Source organism: Mchenga conophoros, linkage group LG2 (genome assembly GCF_057382185.1).
Source record: "Mchenga conophoros isolate Kocher_MC1m ecotype Shallow Benthic linkage group LG2, M_conophoros_male_GT1.1, whole genome shotgun sequence".
Taxonomy (NCBI): domain Eukaryota; kingdom Metazoa; phylum Chordata; class Actinopteri; order Cichliformes; family Cichlidae; genus Mchenga; species Mchenga conophoros.
In genome coordinates this window covers 6,375,681-6,394,143 of record NC_140527.1, presented here as the reverse complement: position 1 = coordinate 6,394,143, position 18,463 = coordinate 6,375,681, and the positions used below count along the sequence as shown (strand labels likewise).

The window sequence follows — 18,463 nt, the reverse complement described above, 5'->3', positions numbered from 1 at the left end:
GTCCCGATCAGAGGGGAACAGCTACACTTTTAATGCTTAGCAGTTGATGCATTATACATTTGGTTTATTATTACCACACAGACTGAATATAAAAGATGGACCTTGCCACTGTGATGAAGTCTCAAAGTGAAAATTTTGATCATTGCTATTTATGTTCACATCAGTAACTGAGAAACCAGACACAATAAAACGACATGTTTCTATGGTAGTGGTTTGCCAATCACAGGTATGCCCAGCTTGATTTATTGTTTACTTTAGATGTAAAGTAATCCACAAAATGAACATGATACTGTATTAAATATGATTTGAAACTGGAGACTGAGAATTTTATCTGATTAACAAAATGCTAACCTAAGCCATAAATAAAGTGAAAAGTAGACTTTCATAGACTTCTATATAATCAGATTTCTCTTTGCAACAGTCATCACCCCCAGCTGATCTTTGTAAAGAAGGCAAATATTAAACTTGTCCACTTTTGAGACATGGAAATTTCATCCATCTTATTTATTAAGTCTACGTGGCTGCAGTCAGGTAAACTAACTGGCTGTAGCTTCATATTTATGGCATGCTCATGAGTGGTAGTGTTCTTCTTATCTAACTTTTGTCAGTAATTCCAAAAAGGCCCTAGCTAGACTGATAAATGTTTTAGCATCTTTATGATTTCCTCTTGCTCAGCTATGGCTGCATTAACTAGTTAAACTACCATGCACCTGCTTAGCTATCCAAGGGAGTCCAAGCTGGGGATCCAGCACCAGGGATGGGAGGACTTACCTGGTAAATGTCTGACAGGCTGCTGCTTCCAGAGTCGCTGGTGATACTACATCCTGAGTGGCTTGAGGAGACGTGGGTCACCTGTGGGTGTAAGCCGTCGGCCAGGTGAAGTCTGCTGAAGTCTGCGGGGAGCTGCACATACACACACACAACATACACACAGATGGTCAGTATCAGCCAGCCCAGCAACCGCTATTGGTCATTCACACCAACACTCGTGCTGACTGCCAAACATTGGATGCAGACTTAGCAGCATGTGTGTCTAAAAATAGGCGGTTTAGCTTTTATTCTATTTCTTCATTTTTTAATTATGTTTCCCCACTTCATTTGATAATAAGCAAAGACAGACTTTCTGCTGTAAAACAATAACATATCCACTTTAATTTTAATTGGAAGGCAGTCTGAAAAACATTCAATTTGTTCCCATTAATGAATAAAAAGGGGTTTATCGTCTTCTTCGTAGCAAAGCAGTTATTTCACAAGAAAAATATTAATCAGAGTTTAAACAAGAGCTCAGCTTTCCTTTAATAATACATTTTGTGTAAAGGAAAGGCAGAGCCAAAAAGATTTTAATTAAATAACCCAACATTTACAGAATGTGTCAAAAATATTTAGTTTTTAAGTCTCATTTTTGAAATCCTTTGGTTTACTTTAGAAGAATACTACACGTATTAGACAAAAGCATGTAAGAAAATGGGTTACAAAACTGAAAGGGAGTAGAAACTCGGGATTAAACGATAAGATAATCATTGTTTTAAATACAGCAAAGGAGCTCCTTTCCTGAGACCAGCAAAAAACAAACATGCCCTGCATACATCAAGAAAACACCCTCATTAAGGTACTACGAACTTGAGTAAACTAAATGAATACTGGGCAGTAATGGGGAAAACCCCTCTGAGTAATTCATACGGTATAAAGTGCTAGAAAGCCCAGCCGTAATTAGCCACATTGTAAATGAGCCAACCCGCTTCTCCATGGAAATGACCCCAAAATGCAAAATACATCCGAAATCCTCCCACTGCTCAAGTTTTAGGAATCAGATGAATTAAAAATAAGAAGCAGTTTGAACTGCTACAACTCAGAGGTTTATTTGAAGTCTGCAGATGCTCTATGGTTTCTGTATGTGTGGCGTTAGAGTGGAGACAGTCAACAGCAAACACAGCAGCACAAATTTCCATAATTGGTAATGATTTAAGGCCTAAACTTATCAGTTTAATGTCCTGGGACTTTGGAATCTTGATCCATTTATTGAAAGTTTTTCTGCAAGTTTCTGTAATTCTATAGATAAAATTATTCAGGTATTAGCTCAGAAAATTATTATTACACTGACATAATTAGTGTTCAACTGCTGTCCTATGCATTTAAAATCCAACCTGATGGATCAGTTGTTAAAATGTATGATATACTCATTGATTATAGACCACCTGAAGCCCATAGAACATAGCTAACATTTGTGGCTTGACATCTGTAGATGTCAAGTACACATTGTATTTATTTCAAATGAAATAAATGAAATGTGTTTGAATCACACTCATCAAATCCGACTAGAATGTCAGAGTGGTGAATTATGGATTTAATCAAACAGCATAAACTGGTTCGTGGTGTCTCTAGACTTGACTATTTGATGGCTAAATGTTTTATTTACCAATATACATCGGATACTCTGCAGGGAGACTGTTAGCTCTGGGGCATGCTTCAACTCCACTTCTTGCTGTGGCAGAGCATTAATATTAGATTTTTAAACTGAAAAGTCAAAGTGGGCCGATTTAACTAGTCTGCTCCACTCAGGAAATCAGCCAAATCTAAACATCTTGAGATTGGGTTTGGAGTTTTAAATTTTGATAGTAAACAAGATTTTTTTATTTTTTATGTTCAGTGATTTTTTTTTCCCCCAAATGTTTCCTCACTTGACAGTAAAAACGTTTTTACTCAGCTTTGATAAATGGTGATGAATTAGGGTGAGACTTTGAAATTTTAAAGAAAAAAAACCAACAACTTTCCTTTAACAGATCCTGACGTATAGGTGACCAGCAACGCTTTCAGCTCTTCGTTTCTAAGCTATGAAAGGTTAACTCATCTCTGAAATTCAGAAGTCTGGGTATCAACACCATCCACCAATTTGGGATGCAAATAACATCTCTGCCTCAGATTATTTTGGAAATCAGCTTTGAAGTCCCACTTGGATGACAAATGGAATAGATTGGATAGAAATGCATCTCGGGATCTTCATTTGCAAGTAAATAGGTCTGAGCCATCATCTGCTCTTGAATGTACTCAATGAAAACATCCATCGTCACAGCTCCTGAAGTGCTCATCTGCATTACGGCTTAATGAAAGAGTTTTTGAGAATGGAAGTGTTTTGCTGCCAGAATGATCGTTGTGTGATAGATAGAAGAAACTAGTTTTGACTAAAAGACTTCTTAACATTCATGAGGCAGAGTCACAATAAAACTGAAGGGCTTGAATATGTTGGAGCACTGAACTGATTTGGAAGTTATTTGGAGACCTTTGTGAGTGAAAAATTTTAACCTGAGACATATCAATTCACAAAGCGCCTTCATGTGTCAGTGACAAGAGACCAAGAGCCAGACAGTGCTGCTCCTGTGGCACCGAGGTGTGATGTGATTACACTGTGTCAAAGATTGCCATCACGATTAATTATCTGGCTGGCTGCACCAACCAAAATGGTCGACCGGAGGGCCTAGTGGCTCTCTATCCCGCCTTGGGCTGCTTTTTTTCACTCCCTCGTCTGGTTGACTTCACCCTGAGTGCCTCCAGCTGACTTCCACAATATTACTGAACAAATATTATCTGATGAATCTCTTTTGTCTGTTTGTATCTGTAATGATAAAGCCTCATCACATTTCCTTTTGATGACTTTTATGGCGTAATACGTCACTCGTTGCAATACAAATTTCAGACATAAGGTTATATTGGAGCTCTAGCAATTTATATTTAAGCTTAGACATTTTTCGCTAGAGTGATGTAGCCTTGAGGCCTGCCATCAACGTCACGTTTATCCCAAAGGAAATTTGTACTCTGGGATTACAGCAAAGCTGGAAGCGAGGAAAGCTTGGCCTCAAATACACACCAGTGAGGTACATTGTTGCTCTTACATGCTCCATTATCATTAACAAAGCAGCACTGCATTTTATTTTGAGTTGATTTCCGGGAGTACTGAAATGCAGACAGCTCTGCACCTGAAAACAGTCCCTGAAATATGAACAAGTTTAGGTTTTTTTGAGGGGAAAAAAAGGCTTTAAAATGTCTAAAGACAATTTGCAGGAAAAAACAAACAAACTTAGGGCTGAGCACCACAGAGAAACGAGAAACTAGTGGGAAGGGCTCTGATGCATTCTGGGTTTTGTTACAGTAACGGAAACACAGAAAAATCTAAACCCTATTCTTTACAAATACAGATTATTAAAAGATAACAAAAAATCTGCAACTGGAAATATTTTTAACATACAGTTAGGGAGAGTGCACAGAGGTTACGTGAATATTGTCATTTCTGCGAGTACAAACAAAAATGACCATGTAAGATTTGTCGATATGATTATCCCAACTGGTTTCCACAACCAGGCAAAAAAGCCCCCCCTCCTCCTCCTCCAAAAATAAATTATAGGAGAATTAAAAATTAATAAATAAATGAATGAATAAATAATAATAATGCACTTTAAAAAGGGGAACACCACAAGCCCCTCCCCCTGGAAAGACCCAGAGATAAAGGGAGGACCAGAAAGCAGGATAAAGGGAAAGGATAATAAACACTTAATCCTTTCTCTACACTCATTTAGGTCAGCTGTCTGTCAGTCAATAACCCAGGGTCCATGCAGTCCATAAGCATGTGATCCATCGACTTATTTGGCCCAATGGCATCCACGAGACTGGGCCAAGATGGATGACAGAGCAACAATAATGACTGACTCATTAAGTATTTTCAATTAGCAGCATGATGATACGGTATTGTACATACATGGGTTGTTAACCCCAACGGATATGCACAATCCATAGTAAAACATTGTTTATTAAATTGGTGTATATTGGTGACAATAAACATCTGCCACAGTGTGAATGTTTCTATTCTCCTACCTTACTGTATATAGGGCTTTCTGTGCTCCACATTCACTGTTCTCTGGCAAACAAATGAAGTGAACTCTGCAGAAGCGCGAGCCGAAAATACGTACAATCAGCTGTCACAGGAGGATTAAGCGTCGCTCTAATGCTCGAGCCACAACACTGAACTCTGCCTACATGTGAGCAGATGTGGTGCTCCTTAAATTACACTGCAGACCTAATGACCTAGATTGCTGGGTGGAAACCCTGGCTGGCTCTCAATCTCATTACTGCCTTTATATGCTGGGAGTGAATCACTGCTGCTACACTAGACTTCCGTTCTAGAGGGTCACCAGACTGCCACAATGGAAAATGCAGATTTTAACTTCCACTGAAAACAAATTTCAGTGGTTGGGTTTAAATTTTGGACAAAAAACAAACAAACAAACCAAAAAAACAACAAAAAACAAAAACAAAAACACAGGGATTTTTTTATGATTCATTTCTGATTTTCTGCTGGTGAAATAGCTTGAAGCTGTGCTGCTCCTTTATACATTTGACATGGGATTTAAAACTTTCTCTGCTTGTTACAAAATGGAAAACCTGGATGCCTAAGAGGCAACAGGCACATCCCAGAGTTTTCCCTGACCATAGTGGCAGCTTCTCGCTTTCCTGAGCCTCGCGGATCAAGAGATTAAAATCCTTTGGGCAGGGTGTCCGATTAAATGGGTTTGATATGCTCTCTGTGCTTTCCCTTCCCCAGATACAGCTCCACCAGTCAGTAACACACAAGTCAGCAGTTAGATAGGGAGAAAATATTACCTACAATGAGGCAATCCACTATATTGTCATTGGAATAATTTTTTACCAAATGTCAAACACTGTGAAAGGTTTTTTTGCCGAAGTGCAATATTACACTTCTAAAAAAAAAATGTTTTTTCTTTACGAAAAGTAAAAAAAGAAAAGAAAAAAAGACCAAGCTTTTTTTTTTTTTATTGACATTCAAGATGAATAAAGGCACAACGTATTATCTGACAAAACGTTTGGATATTGCTTTTCAATCCGTGGAAATCAATTTTTTCTCTCAAATTTTGTGAATGAGAAATGCTATTCTTCCATCACCAAAAGATCCAGCCATAAAGCCTCTTCAAAGCACAAGAATTCAACATGAACTATTAGTTAGCATGTAACTTGTTGCAATAAAGATAAATGAAACCATACGTTTTCATGGGAAAGATAAGCAATGGTGATGATAGTGTGATTGCTGTAATACGATCTAGTGGCTTTTATTTGGTGGGTTTCCTGCTGGGATAAGGGACTATTTACACAAGCCTTCATTTGTTTGCTAAGAACATAAGAAAACAAAAGTCAAATGAAGGGGGTAAGACAGTAAGAAGAGATAAGGGCAAGTTTGATACCAAAGCTAAAGATCTTTTCAGAGCTTGTGAAAAGGAATACAATTAAATTAACAACAATTAGTCTGAAAATTGGAAGAAAAAGAGTAAGATACAGATGATGAAGATGATCACGATTACTGCAGTCTACTTTCTGTAATTTTCCATTCTTGCGCTTTTGTTAACTTACTTAATTGTCTGTATAATTTGTCTAAGTTTTCGGTTAGACAAGTAAGTGCGATGCGCTCCAGACTCTAAACATGTTTTTGCACTTGAAATTCTTCTATCCTGCCAGCAACAATGCTTTAATTAGAATTATGTGCTACTTGACAGCTGTTTGGCCCCTTCCTCATTAACAGTGATTACAGCAATCCTATAATAAATGATTTAAGATCATAAGTGTGTAAAGCACTATTTTTATGCTCTGTGGTGTTTGCTAGATTTCTGGGAAATTAGTCAATTTATTCTCTCAAAATTAATTTATATGCAATGACTGAAGTGACAATGAACATGTTTATTTGGAGAGATTTAAAAAAAAAAAGAAAGAAGAGTATAGGCCTAAATATATGTGCCAATCATTAAAATATGGAAAAGTGCTAAAAGGCACGGCAGCCATAAGGTGCTATACTGTGTATGCATTGTATTGGCTTATATCCTATTAAAATGACAGTGTAGCTATAGGTAAGACTTCAAAATGACATAAGCTTTAAGGATCTGCAGATGGATAGTTGCAATAGGGGGGGGGGGGGGGGGAAAGAAGATGTTTAATATGCCACATTTTTTTTGAGGGGGGGGGGGGGGGGGGGGGGATCGATCTTGTATAAACAACTTCATATGAGTATTGTTAGGGCCTTGGTCACCTACAGGCGTCCCTGAGGGAAGCAGCATAAACTGAGAGGGAAGAAGATGAGCCATCTCATCTAGGGTGACATGTCCATGTCTATTATAGGAATATTAAGGTGATTTTTCGTTAAGCATCTGTGCTCTGCAAACCAGGAAACGTCCATCAGTGTGATTTACGGCCTTGTCTCTGTATGTGTGTGAATGGATGTGTGCGGTCGCGATGTGTGAGTGATGCCAGCGGTGCTGACAGTCGATCTATCTGCTCAGGCCTCCAGTGTCTGCTGGAGCTACCGGCTGCTTCCAGCACCACGGACAGCGCCACCAGCAAGAAGCCGGTGGTTCAAACTAGAAGCAACTTTACCGAGGTAATAAGGGAGGGAGGGAGGGAGAGAGGGGGGGGGGGCGCAATTAAAAACACCCAACATCCTTTCTGTGTGTTCTCGGGCTGAATTAACCATTTTATGCTTTAAAATAACTCATCGTGCATCAGTCTCTGTAATGCGACCCGGCTGTAACAGCTCCTGGAGCCTAAAAGGTGGACTAACTGAATTTAGGGGAGCTCTCTGAACACATGACATCATCTCCCAGAAAAGGGAAGAAAAAAAAAATACACCCGGGATTCAGGATTCACTGCTTGTATCTCCGATGCAAATAATACCTGGCAAAGCTAATTTCACTTTAGCGACTTACGATTATTCTTCACGTCCACTGCGTCGTTAAACGTGATGAGAAAGATGTGTCGGTCATTAAAACACAGACACAGGCTACATCTGCAACGATGTGTTCGTGTTTGACCACAGGAAAATAAGGGCTACTGTTCAAGGGCCTTCGTGGGTACAACGTGGCACTGAACCATTACTGACCTCGCTCTGATTTTTTATTTTTAGAATATTTTACTCTAATGTCCTGGCAGATCGATAATGTAAGATTCACGCAGTTGTGCGCGTGTCTGCGCGCGTAAGTGACAGCAAGCACATGGCGGCCGTTTCTAGTACAACACACTGACACACATCGGAGGCTCGACGGGGCAATAATCAGCTTGTGATTCGGGTTTCTGATGCGTCCTTGGTCTGCCCTGCGTTCATTCATCTTGTGCAGGCTCGATAGAAATCTGATGCGCATCCATTATACGGCCGGTAATCATATCTACGGGGTCATAAATGAGGGCGAGAGACAGAAAAAAAGATGGAGAAAAAAACGCTGCAAGTCGATAGGCTACTTACCGGGGTTTTATCTTGCTGGCTCGGGACTCCATTGCTGTCTGATGCTGCTAATGGTTTCATAATGAAAAAATGTTCACCGGGCTAAAATCTAACATCCCGGACCTGCTCTATGCTACAGCATAGACCCTCATTTTCATCCAAAGCGACCTGCCCTTTCCCCTCCCTCAGCTGCGCCGTCTCCCTGGAAGGAGGCGGCGGCTTGTCAGTTTTGGGAGTATCCGCTGTTCCTTGGCCTGATTTGACACTCCAAACCGACACCACCTTCTGCGTTTATTCCAGCCACCCCGCTTCTTCCAACAGAAATATCTTAAAATCACCGAAAAGGAGAAGGAGGACAGAGGGGGAAAATCCTTTTATCCAAGCGAAGAAAAACAGCCAGCGTCTTCTCTCCGCGCAATTGACAATCACATCTCCAAGCGGAGAGCAGCGGCGCGCGATAAGAACGCAGAAACAGGGGAAAAGATGGGAAAAATGGCTGACAACACTTTCACTCACGTTTACTCCCTCCGCCTTCCTTCCCTCTCTATCTCCTTCTCCCTCCCTCTCGCGAAAGTAAAGCGACACACGCGAAAACACACACGCACGCCTTTATGCACCATTAGATTATTTGAAGACCGAGACGCCTGCAGCCTCCGCTGAGGTACTGTACGTTAAACCCAGCGGTTTGTTTGTAACGGGAGCAGGGGGATGTGTGTATGTGTGTCAGTGGTGGTGGAGGAAGGGGAGGGAGGTGGTGGTGGTGGAGGAAGAAGAGGAAGGGGGGGTGGGGGGATAAGGACCTCCTCCCTGCCTGAGAGTGATGCTGTCAGAGCAGCCACTATGGCTGTGCTCATCTGGAGGACTTACAACACCTCAGCTCTGATAGAGAGATAGAAGAGGGTGGATGATTAAATAAAAATGAGGAAGATGGATGAAAAGCAATGTCCAAGGAGAGATAGAAGGTGATACACAGCTGAGAAGTGGGAGGAAGGCGATAAGTCCAAAAGGTAAAAAGAGGTAGAGGGAAACAGAGGGATGAAGAATTGGTTGGTAGAGAAGAGCACAGTGGAATAATGCCATTATCCCTCACTTCAGCACCAGACCATGGCTGGAGCTTGTTGGCATAGAAACGGAAAAAGGAAAGCCATTTCCTGGGTGGAGAGATGGCAGCACTTCCTCCTGAGTGTGAGAGTAAAATATGGAAAGAGAGGAAACAGTAGCATTGCTTCTCCGGAGAGGTGAAAGCATTCACAGGGGGCTCACTGCAGGAACACAGACTGGCAGCAATGATGTCACACTGTCACTCAGCTGGAATAGCCATAGCAACTGGGTGAGCACGAGCCCCCTGCACCCACCCACTCATCTACCCATCCAGCCCGCTACACACCCTCTAGGGCCTTCAGTTGCTGTGGCGACGGAGGCAGCAAGACATGCTGAAATGGAGGCAGGGAGGGGAGAGAGTGCATAAAATAGAAAAGTGGCAATAGACTCTTCCACTTCACTCAGCTGTACTACAGCGAGCAGCAGCATCACCAATCAAACACACAACATTACATTTTGCTTTCTGAGAGGAAGAAAAGTACTTCTTATATGTGTGTGTTCAGGTGGGAGGCCATGCCTGTGGAGACTCTAGATACTGGATAAATAGAAGGCTCTCTCTCTCTCTCTATATATATATATATATATATATATATATATAGAGGTCTGCTGACAGACTGAGATATGAGGAGGACTACACAATGACAGAAACTGCACCACAGGGAACAATGAGGATTTAGACAGCAAAACCAAAGGCAACAAACTACAGGCCAGCTTGCTACTCGCCACAAAACAACCAGGAATTAAGCTTAGAAACAACACGCAGAGCACAAAACATTAAAAGAAGAGTCGTGTCTGTTTACACGTTATCTATACTCAACAGCAGATTAAACTATAAAATCACATAGAATCTCGAATAGTAGATATACCATTTATTATCATTTATTCTTTTGGTCATTGTTCAGTTATCATATTCCTGCATTGTTGCAGGTCTCAGTCATTTTGTCACCACTGTCTGTTTTTTAGCATTTTGCAAAACTGCTGGAGGAGGATGAATCAGTTCCCTTTCGGCATCAATGCATCACTTTGTTACACAACATGAAACGAGAAATATTACTAACAAATTTATTTTTAGGCACATTAACTAAAAACGGTGAACCTTTTTTGCACTTTTTTTTAACTTCACTTTAATATAATGTGTATTTTTTGGTTCTGGACTGTGGCCAAAACACAAAACATAACCTGCAGGTATCATGCAGAAGCTGTGACAGGCAGTATCTTTGGCATTTCATAGCATCACAAATGAATCAAAAATGAAGCAGTGCTTTGCTCCAGCTCTATATTATTCACATCCATAAGCAGGAATCATAATATGATTTTAGAGCCTCATACTTAAGATGGATCTAAATGGTGCAAACAACCATTTGTAAAGCCCGTGCAATATAAACTTAATTTCTGACAAAGACTGATGAACATTTGAAAATGAAACAATAACTAATCCAATAAAACCACTGACACATTATTTTTTCATGTATGCAGATAGCTGATGCTGTAGCCTTTTAGTAAAGAGTCTGGCTGCTCCGCTTCAGACAATGCTTAGAAAGCAGCGTACTACACGCTGGTTTTGGAGCTGCTCCAGTCAAAGCAATGGGGATGTGAGTGGGAGGCGGAGAGGGGGAGGGAAGCTGGAGACCCGGTATGACATCACCTCTCCTGCCCCGGAGCAATGATGTAATGTATCAAAACAACCAAAAAGCTCAGGTGCTTGGCTGTGCAGCCCAGTCATTAATGTCTCCAACAATTGCCGGCGGGGGGAGGACCAGGGCATCATTACATCACCTCGGCAACGTGGTTGCGTCTGGGGAATATCAGACCCTCCTGCCCAGCCCCCCTTGTTTAAAGCTTTCATAGCAAGCTCATTTAAAGGAACAAACAAGCCAATTAATCATTTTTTTAGTGACTAATCACAAGCTCAAGGTAAAGGGAAAGAGGCAGGTGAGCATCGATCTTGGGAGATTGTCAGAGTGACATGAAAAATGCTACTTGAAACACCAGTAATGAACTTGATCTCAATTGCAGTGTGTGCTAAATGCACGAGGTGGGTGAGGGGCCTCATCTGCCATTTGTAAACCGCCTGTGAACCCAGTCAGGCTTCAATTGTTCCATGCATTTATAGGGAAAGGCCATGTGATTGTGTTGTGCCTGCTGATATGTGGCATTAGGGCACTAAAAAACTCATTACACTGCTGGATCAAACACCCCTGCATAGACATGACACACATGCACAGCCAAGTATTTCAATGGCGATAGCAGCATAAGGCACTCATAAATCAAGCATTTTCTTGGCACCAGCAAAGCAGGATCAAATTGTTCAGTATTACAGCAACATGTAAGAAAAAAATAATGCAAGAGAAAAATGCCTTTCTTTGCCAAATCCCAGACATACATGCACAAAATCAAACCAACCAGCACTGCATGACTGAGCTGTAGTTACTCAAACTTTAATGTCATCACCTCATGATCTTTCTTTTGGGATAGTTGAAAGCAGATTGAAGACACATGGATAAAACAACATCACTGGTATTGCAGATGACTGAGCAATGGAGGATTTCACAGACATTTCTGTCCACTCAGCTGATCCCACAGTAAATCCTAGTTGTGGAGGAGTTGCCCACCCAAGAAGTTAAAAAAAAAAAAACTTTATTAACCTGATTTACTGGCACACAGTGAATTGAAGGTTGTCACCACAGACCACTAACCTCCTTTAATGCACACAAACTTATATTTTTTTTATCAGAAAAAAAAAATCAGAACAATAAATATGACAGGAGTTATTCTTTTTAACAGATTACTGTGTGTATGATGCATTGTCTTTAGGACACCCTTGATGCTCTAGAAAAATCTGAAACAGACATCTTACTTAAGTACTACACCTGTTAATGTATACTTGTCTTAATTGATTTATTTGAACTAAAAAAACAAACAAAAAAAAACAACAACTTGCTGTTATGCTCATAAGATGACTAAAAAAAAACTCCATAGGATCAATCAGCCACAGACACCTTATACATCAGCACTTTGTGGAAGACACACAGTGGCCATTAGAGGATCAAACTCAACATACTTTGATTTATTGATCTGTCTCTAACCTTGTTCGGTGAATTTGTAACCCCACGTGTAGAGAGAACACAGCGCATTAATCCTTGATGCCAGTCCCATTACGCTGGCTCTAAATAACTTTGTTAGAACGCAAAAGATGATCTAATAAAGAGACTCCATTTTCATACTTGCTACAGCCCGAGGGATCATTTCATTTTTCAAGCTGTTATCACCTCCACGCTGCTCTGAAAATAATTTGACAGAAACTCAGGCAACCAGGCACATCTGAAAGATTACACTTGTAGGTTCACAGGGGCATAACATCTGTTGTGCCCGTGCACCTGCTACAAGGTGCATAAATAGGAAAAGTGAATCAAAAGACATGTTTTCAGAGAATAAGCAACAAAGTGAGATAGTTTCCAAATGAGTGACAGGTAGATCAGTGACTAGAGGTTTCCGGATCAAGTTAACGACTGACTGTAGAAGCGAATGAACTGGAAGTCGTTAGCACTGAATGCTGTCGGAGCGAGCCGAATTATGTGGTTTTAGTGTCACAGTTACAACTGCATGTGTCGACTCATTCTTAATCAGTGGAAAGAAAAGGAAATCTTTAACCACAAAAGTTCAAATGCACCTGAAAAGCTAAAACTATACAATTAACAACTGATGGACACCATCAACTCATTATCAGTAAAATCCCAAATGCAGCATACAACGCTATTAGGATCAGCTAAATTCAAGATATTCATAGGGTCTTTATGTACCAATTAGCAAAAATATTCAAATCAATCAGTGTTCACCTGGATAGGATGGATCAGATGGATGGACTGGCATTCATGTGGATATTAACTTGACAGTCTATAACATCATAAAGCCTTTGCAGACCAAGCTCACACCCTGATGGCAATGACGTCAAACTTGTTTCTCCAGGGACAATGAATTCTGCCACACCACAAACACTGTTTAGAAATGAGTAGAAGGAACATGACCAAGACCAAGGTGTTGGCGCAGGGCTGTTAAACTCCCACTATCTTATCAAACATCCCTGCAAAATGCGGTGACTGGCACTGGCCAAACAAAGATGAAGCTGACAGGAATCCGATTAGCTTTGGAAGTATTTAGTCATAAGAAAAGACTATCAATATTCCTTCTATGGAGACCATCAATGTTTGCACATTTTTCCAAAACAATCCATCCAAGAGCAGTTAAGATATTTCAGTCTATACCAATATGATGGACAAACAATCTGGCTGACACTGACGTTAATTGGGCTGAGAATTTACCGTGAGATCTTCAGTAGACCTGCAAACTGTAGCAGATGATACAAATCACATTTGTACAACTACCTTCACTGTGAAAACTATCCTAACAATTTCAATCTGTTGATGAGTTAGAGGGAAGAGTGCACAATGACTAGTTAATAGAACCTTAATGAGACACATGGTCATTATGTCAGGATTTAAAACCGGCTTCATACTTTAAATTGCTGGAAAGTGTGCAGAGTCAGATACAAATGGATTAATTGTCCGTATGGAATTTAATGCACCTTCTGAATTACCTTTTAGATTTCAACACTTCATTGCCTTTTACAAATTTACATAAGAAGATATTACCTTATGCAAGTTCTATTCTTCAATTTTATTGACGGATCATGGTTCATATCAGTATCAATTCAGTACCACTGACATTTCAATATGAGGAGTTTCAATAAAAGGCTGATTTCATGTCTGTATGCAGGTCTGTCATTTCAAACAGAGCCAAGAAAAATAACACTAAAACACAATCATCACATTCCCACTTTCTCAGCTTTTTGACAGCTTTAGGGAACTTTGAGAAATGAGTTGGTGAGATAAGTTGTCATTTTACCCCTTATTTACCCGGTCACTACAGTAAACAAATCTAACATTTGTTTCTAATTGTTTGGAGAGATTTTGATCAAATTTAAGTGATAAACACCATTAAAAAGACGCCCAGAGTACCATGTTATCATCGCCGTGCAGGCTCATTACCATTGAAATAAATGTCATCTGTCAAGCCTTTTGAAAATACTCAACTTTCAAAAAAGGTCTTTGAATGTCAAAACTGACATGAAAAGCACATCAAATGTCAGTAAGCGTGTTCTAGCACACTGGTTGAGAAATGAGGCGCAGCCTGTAAATGAGTACTTGATTTTGTTCACTTGCACGAGGCAGCGTTTCAGCTGTATTATCAGGTCTGAACTCTCCCAAAATATCTGCTCTATTTCCATCAAAGCATAATGTTTGATATTTGGCTATTAATAACTATAAACACTGATTGTGTCTCTGTAGTCCATGCTGGGAAAAGAGGCGTGGGTGTTTCATTTCAAAGAAACAAAGGAAACTTAAGCTGCAGCTGTAAATGAAAATGCATATTTATTACATTACATATATACATGTATAACACTACAGAAAATAAAAGGGATGATCATTTCCTTCAGCAATGACCATAATCAAGAGACTGTTGAGATTTTAATTACTTTAAAATAAGCAGAACCTTTGGGGCTGAAGCGGTGTGCTGAATAATCAGCTGCTCAGAGAATAAACTGGAAACGAGGATTTATTATTTGTTTCAGGTTAAAACAATTATTTGCTAGTGTACCAAGTTTATTATATAACTCATAACATTATCTGTCTATATTTTTTAAAATCTGACAACATATATCTTCAATATTATGACTGATCTGTATATTTTATGGCCCAAATGATGACTGAATCAATAATTGATAAAGAACATAATTAAGTCAGGAAGGAGATAAGTGTAGGAAACTGTTTCTCTACTCCTTGGTGTAGTGCCTATACAATGCCTATTTCGACACCGGGGCTTTTGTGTCCCTGCACAGCTGAAGCGGAGCAGGTTGTCACAAAGGACAGCTCTAAAAATAGGAGCTCGGCTTTTCTGCGGCCGAAAGTGGCAGGTTTTGTTCTCTCTGCATTTATCAGCAAGTCTGACTGCTCAACACTTTGAGCCCTGATCTTTTCAACCCCTTTGTCATAATCCATCTCTGCTTAAACACTGCAGGACTCTGTGATGAAATACTGAGATATGGTATATACCCTTCCTCACCTATTGGTAATGCTATGTTTGTACACTTTGCGCTGCATAAACTGCTCTTTTAGAGGTTAGATAGGTCTCGAAATGGCTGTTTTACACTTTTCAAAGCCATCATGATCGAGCAATCCAGCAGCAATGGCAAGACCAACCAGAACCACACCCACACAGCAGGAATAATAATCCAAAATTTGATCATGCTGATGTTGTGATAATTCAATTGGAGTGTGTGTGGTGCAGACTTCACCCTTTATCAGCCTTCATGCCAGGAAGTCGATGTATTTATTAAGGAAGTCTACTACTACCTACAGATATGAGGGAAGAGACGCAGATAAAACCACCAGGAGAAGCACAAACACAGACATCTAGAACACACAGACAGAAGAAGAAACACACCCACACTAGGAAACAAGACATAACACTGTTAACAGATACGGTACCTGGGGTTTATTGCATTCCTGGAAGCCGGGTTAAGGAGAGCGCCGTGGAAAAAGGAGAAAAGATCAAAGTTATCAAACATGTCACTTGCTAGTCGAGTGAGAAAAAAAGTTGGTAAAAGCTCCACGGCTATCTATAAATCAACCATTTTCAAGTTTCTATTGTTCTGTTACTTGACAGTTTTTCTATATGATTAAATTCTATTATGACAAGAGTTCCCATGTTAAGGCAGATAACTTCAGCCAAAGTGTATCTCCTCTGAAAACAAAGATGATATCGACCTACATGGCAAAATCTTTCATTGGTCCAGGACTCGACAGCCCAATTCATCTTCAAGGTGAAAATATAACTTTTCTCTGTACTCTTAGACAAGGACTGTTATAAAGAACACACATTCACTTGCATCATTATTCTGCCTTGCACACACATACCTCAGCATGCCTGTAGACTACTGAACAGATCACTTCCAACTGCTGGGTTTTTTTCCTTACCACTGCAGGCTAATTTGGATCTCTAAGCAGACAATAAGACTCACTGGGTTTTCTTTAAAAATTGCATTTGCTAACCATGCAGCACTCAGTACAGCAGCTTATCTGTGAAGCAAGCTTAGCACAGGCAGGAATAGGACCACATTTTTCGAAAACCAATACAGGCATTCACTCTCTCACACAGAGTTAGGAGAGGTTGACAACACACTCATGTTTGTTCAATAAATATCAAGCTCCAGCTGATTACCTGGATTAGAACAGCTCTAGTATAAAGACCGGAAACGAGGATAAGGGCAACCTGGTGCAATAAAGCTACACATTGTTGTCCACACACTTGGGTTATTGTAAGGATTAAACAAGATGTGATGCAATAATGGATGAGCTTTAGGAGTGGTGGTAGGAGGACTTATTACATTTGAACAGTGCTAGCAGTTTCTCTTGTTGCCAGTGTTTACGCTAAACTATGCCAGGCTAAGCTAAGCTAACTGCTAGCTTGGTCCAGCCTCTTAAATATTGTAGAGGGACGAGTCTGTACACCAAAGTCACCAAAATACAATATTATGACCTATGAAGAAGACCTGAAAGAAAAAAAATATATTAAGTCACATCAAAAAAGCTTTTATTGTTGTTTCTTTTTTAAACCTGCCATCCACAAAGTGCACCGATGACATATGGGCCATCTGTAGAATCTCCCATATATCATTTTCTGAAGTGCTTCTGAAGATCAATACATCTCGGAGAAACTGATAACATCCTCACACAAACTTCTTCAGTGTGTAATGCAATATTTTTGTTCAACACCTTAAATTAAAGCTGAGAGTCGTCTGCCCTTCAACTGCAACTCGAATTTCTCACTTCACGTCTGCTGTGGTGCGGAAAATGTGAAAACTGCGTCACTGCTTAAATATTCCTGGGCCTCACTGTACATCTTAAAGCGGTCAGTGGATGAGTGAGCAATGTCACTGTCAAGGACACTCCAACAGAGCACATGATTGCTGATGGACACATTGGCTGTTTGGGATTAAACCTGCGACCTTCTGATTATAGGGCGGCCTTGCTAACCACCAGGGCTCCTTGGTGGAGAAAAGGAGTAAAAGGAGTATTGATTGCCTGCCTCCTGCTGCTTGTGTAATTATAGAACATCTGTTTGGGGCCTTGGATGTCCTGCTGGATACCAAGTAAACCCAGAGGAAGGAATATTATTCATCCACACAGAGAGTCTGGGGTGTCTACAGGGGGTCTGGGGAGTTTTATTGGAAGGGGGGGGGGGGGACAGATGGTAATATGTTTAAAATCTGTAATGGATAAAATCGGCAGCGTGGTAAACACAAAGCCTTAACAGGAGCCACATTGACATTTCATTTCAGAGTGAGTGACAGAATCTGCACAAAGACCTCTAGCAAGTGCCTGAGTGAGAGATCAGAGACACAATCTGTGTGTGCATGTCGGTATGTGTGTGCGTCAGGTCGACAGCAAAAATGGCTGTTGATATTAGCGGAAGAGATGGAGCGTGTGAGATTAAGTGCAAAATGGAGAGCGACTGAGAAATGGAGATTATGAGCATTTGCTACAGAGAATATATAAAGATCAAGTGTGTGCGTGTATATATGTGTGTGTGTTTTCATTCTGAACAAGGCACACAAGTGTCAACTCACTGCTCTGAGCACGCAGGAGGCATGTGTTGAATCCTAAACACGGCCCTCTTTCACTGCCCCGATTCATCTCTAGAAGCAGAAATGTGTTTTTATATATCTGCCTCCATCGATTTAAATAACAGAACTGTCTGCAGAGTGTCTAATGATGAAAACTTGAATTTTCAGAGGAGCTTTTCAGATGAGAACACTGACTGCATATAACTTTACATTTCCCGTACCAAACTACAGGAATGAGAGCATGACTCCGTTTTGATATGTAGCCTTACATCATACCTTTAATCAAAAGCTTTTAAAGGTACCCTGCAGAAGAAAAAAGTGTGGTCACTAAGTCTGACAGTAAATCAGAACAGTACTTAGAAAGGAAGCCCAAACTGCCATCTTTCACCATAGAAATACTGCAAAGGGCAGTC

At 40.4% G+C, this 18,463-nt stretch overlaps 1 protein-coding gene across 15 annotated transcripts in view; it reads right to left on the bottom strand.

Moving 5' to 3' along the window:
- rapgef2b (Rap guanine nucleotide exchange factor 2b) overlaps positions 1 to 18,463 on the bottom strand; it is a 104,938-nt gene that overhangs the window by 23,966 nt on the left and 62,509 nt on the right. For 9 of the 15 annotated variants that reach the window (XM_085284494.1, XM_085284496.1, XM_085284547.1 and 6 more), the window contains 2 exons: positions 15,913 to 15,930; positions 772 to 903 (listed from right to left, as the gene is read on the bottom strand). The exons of 1 other annotated variant lie outside the window; for it this stretch is intronic. In XM_085284494.1, the coding sequence (XP_085140620.1) occupies positions 772 to 903; positions 15,913 to 15,930 (150 nt within the window). Of the gene's footprint in view, positions 1 to 771; positions 904 to 8,287; positions 8,953 to 15,912; positions 15,931 to 18,463 lie in introns of those variants that run through there. 5 more of the 15 variants (XM_085284514.1, XM_085284524.1, XM_085284598.1 and 2 more) reach the window with 4 other exon arrangements.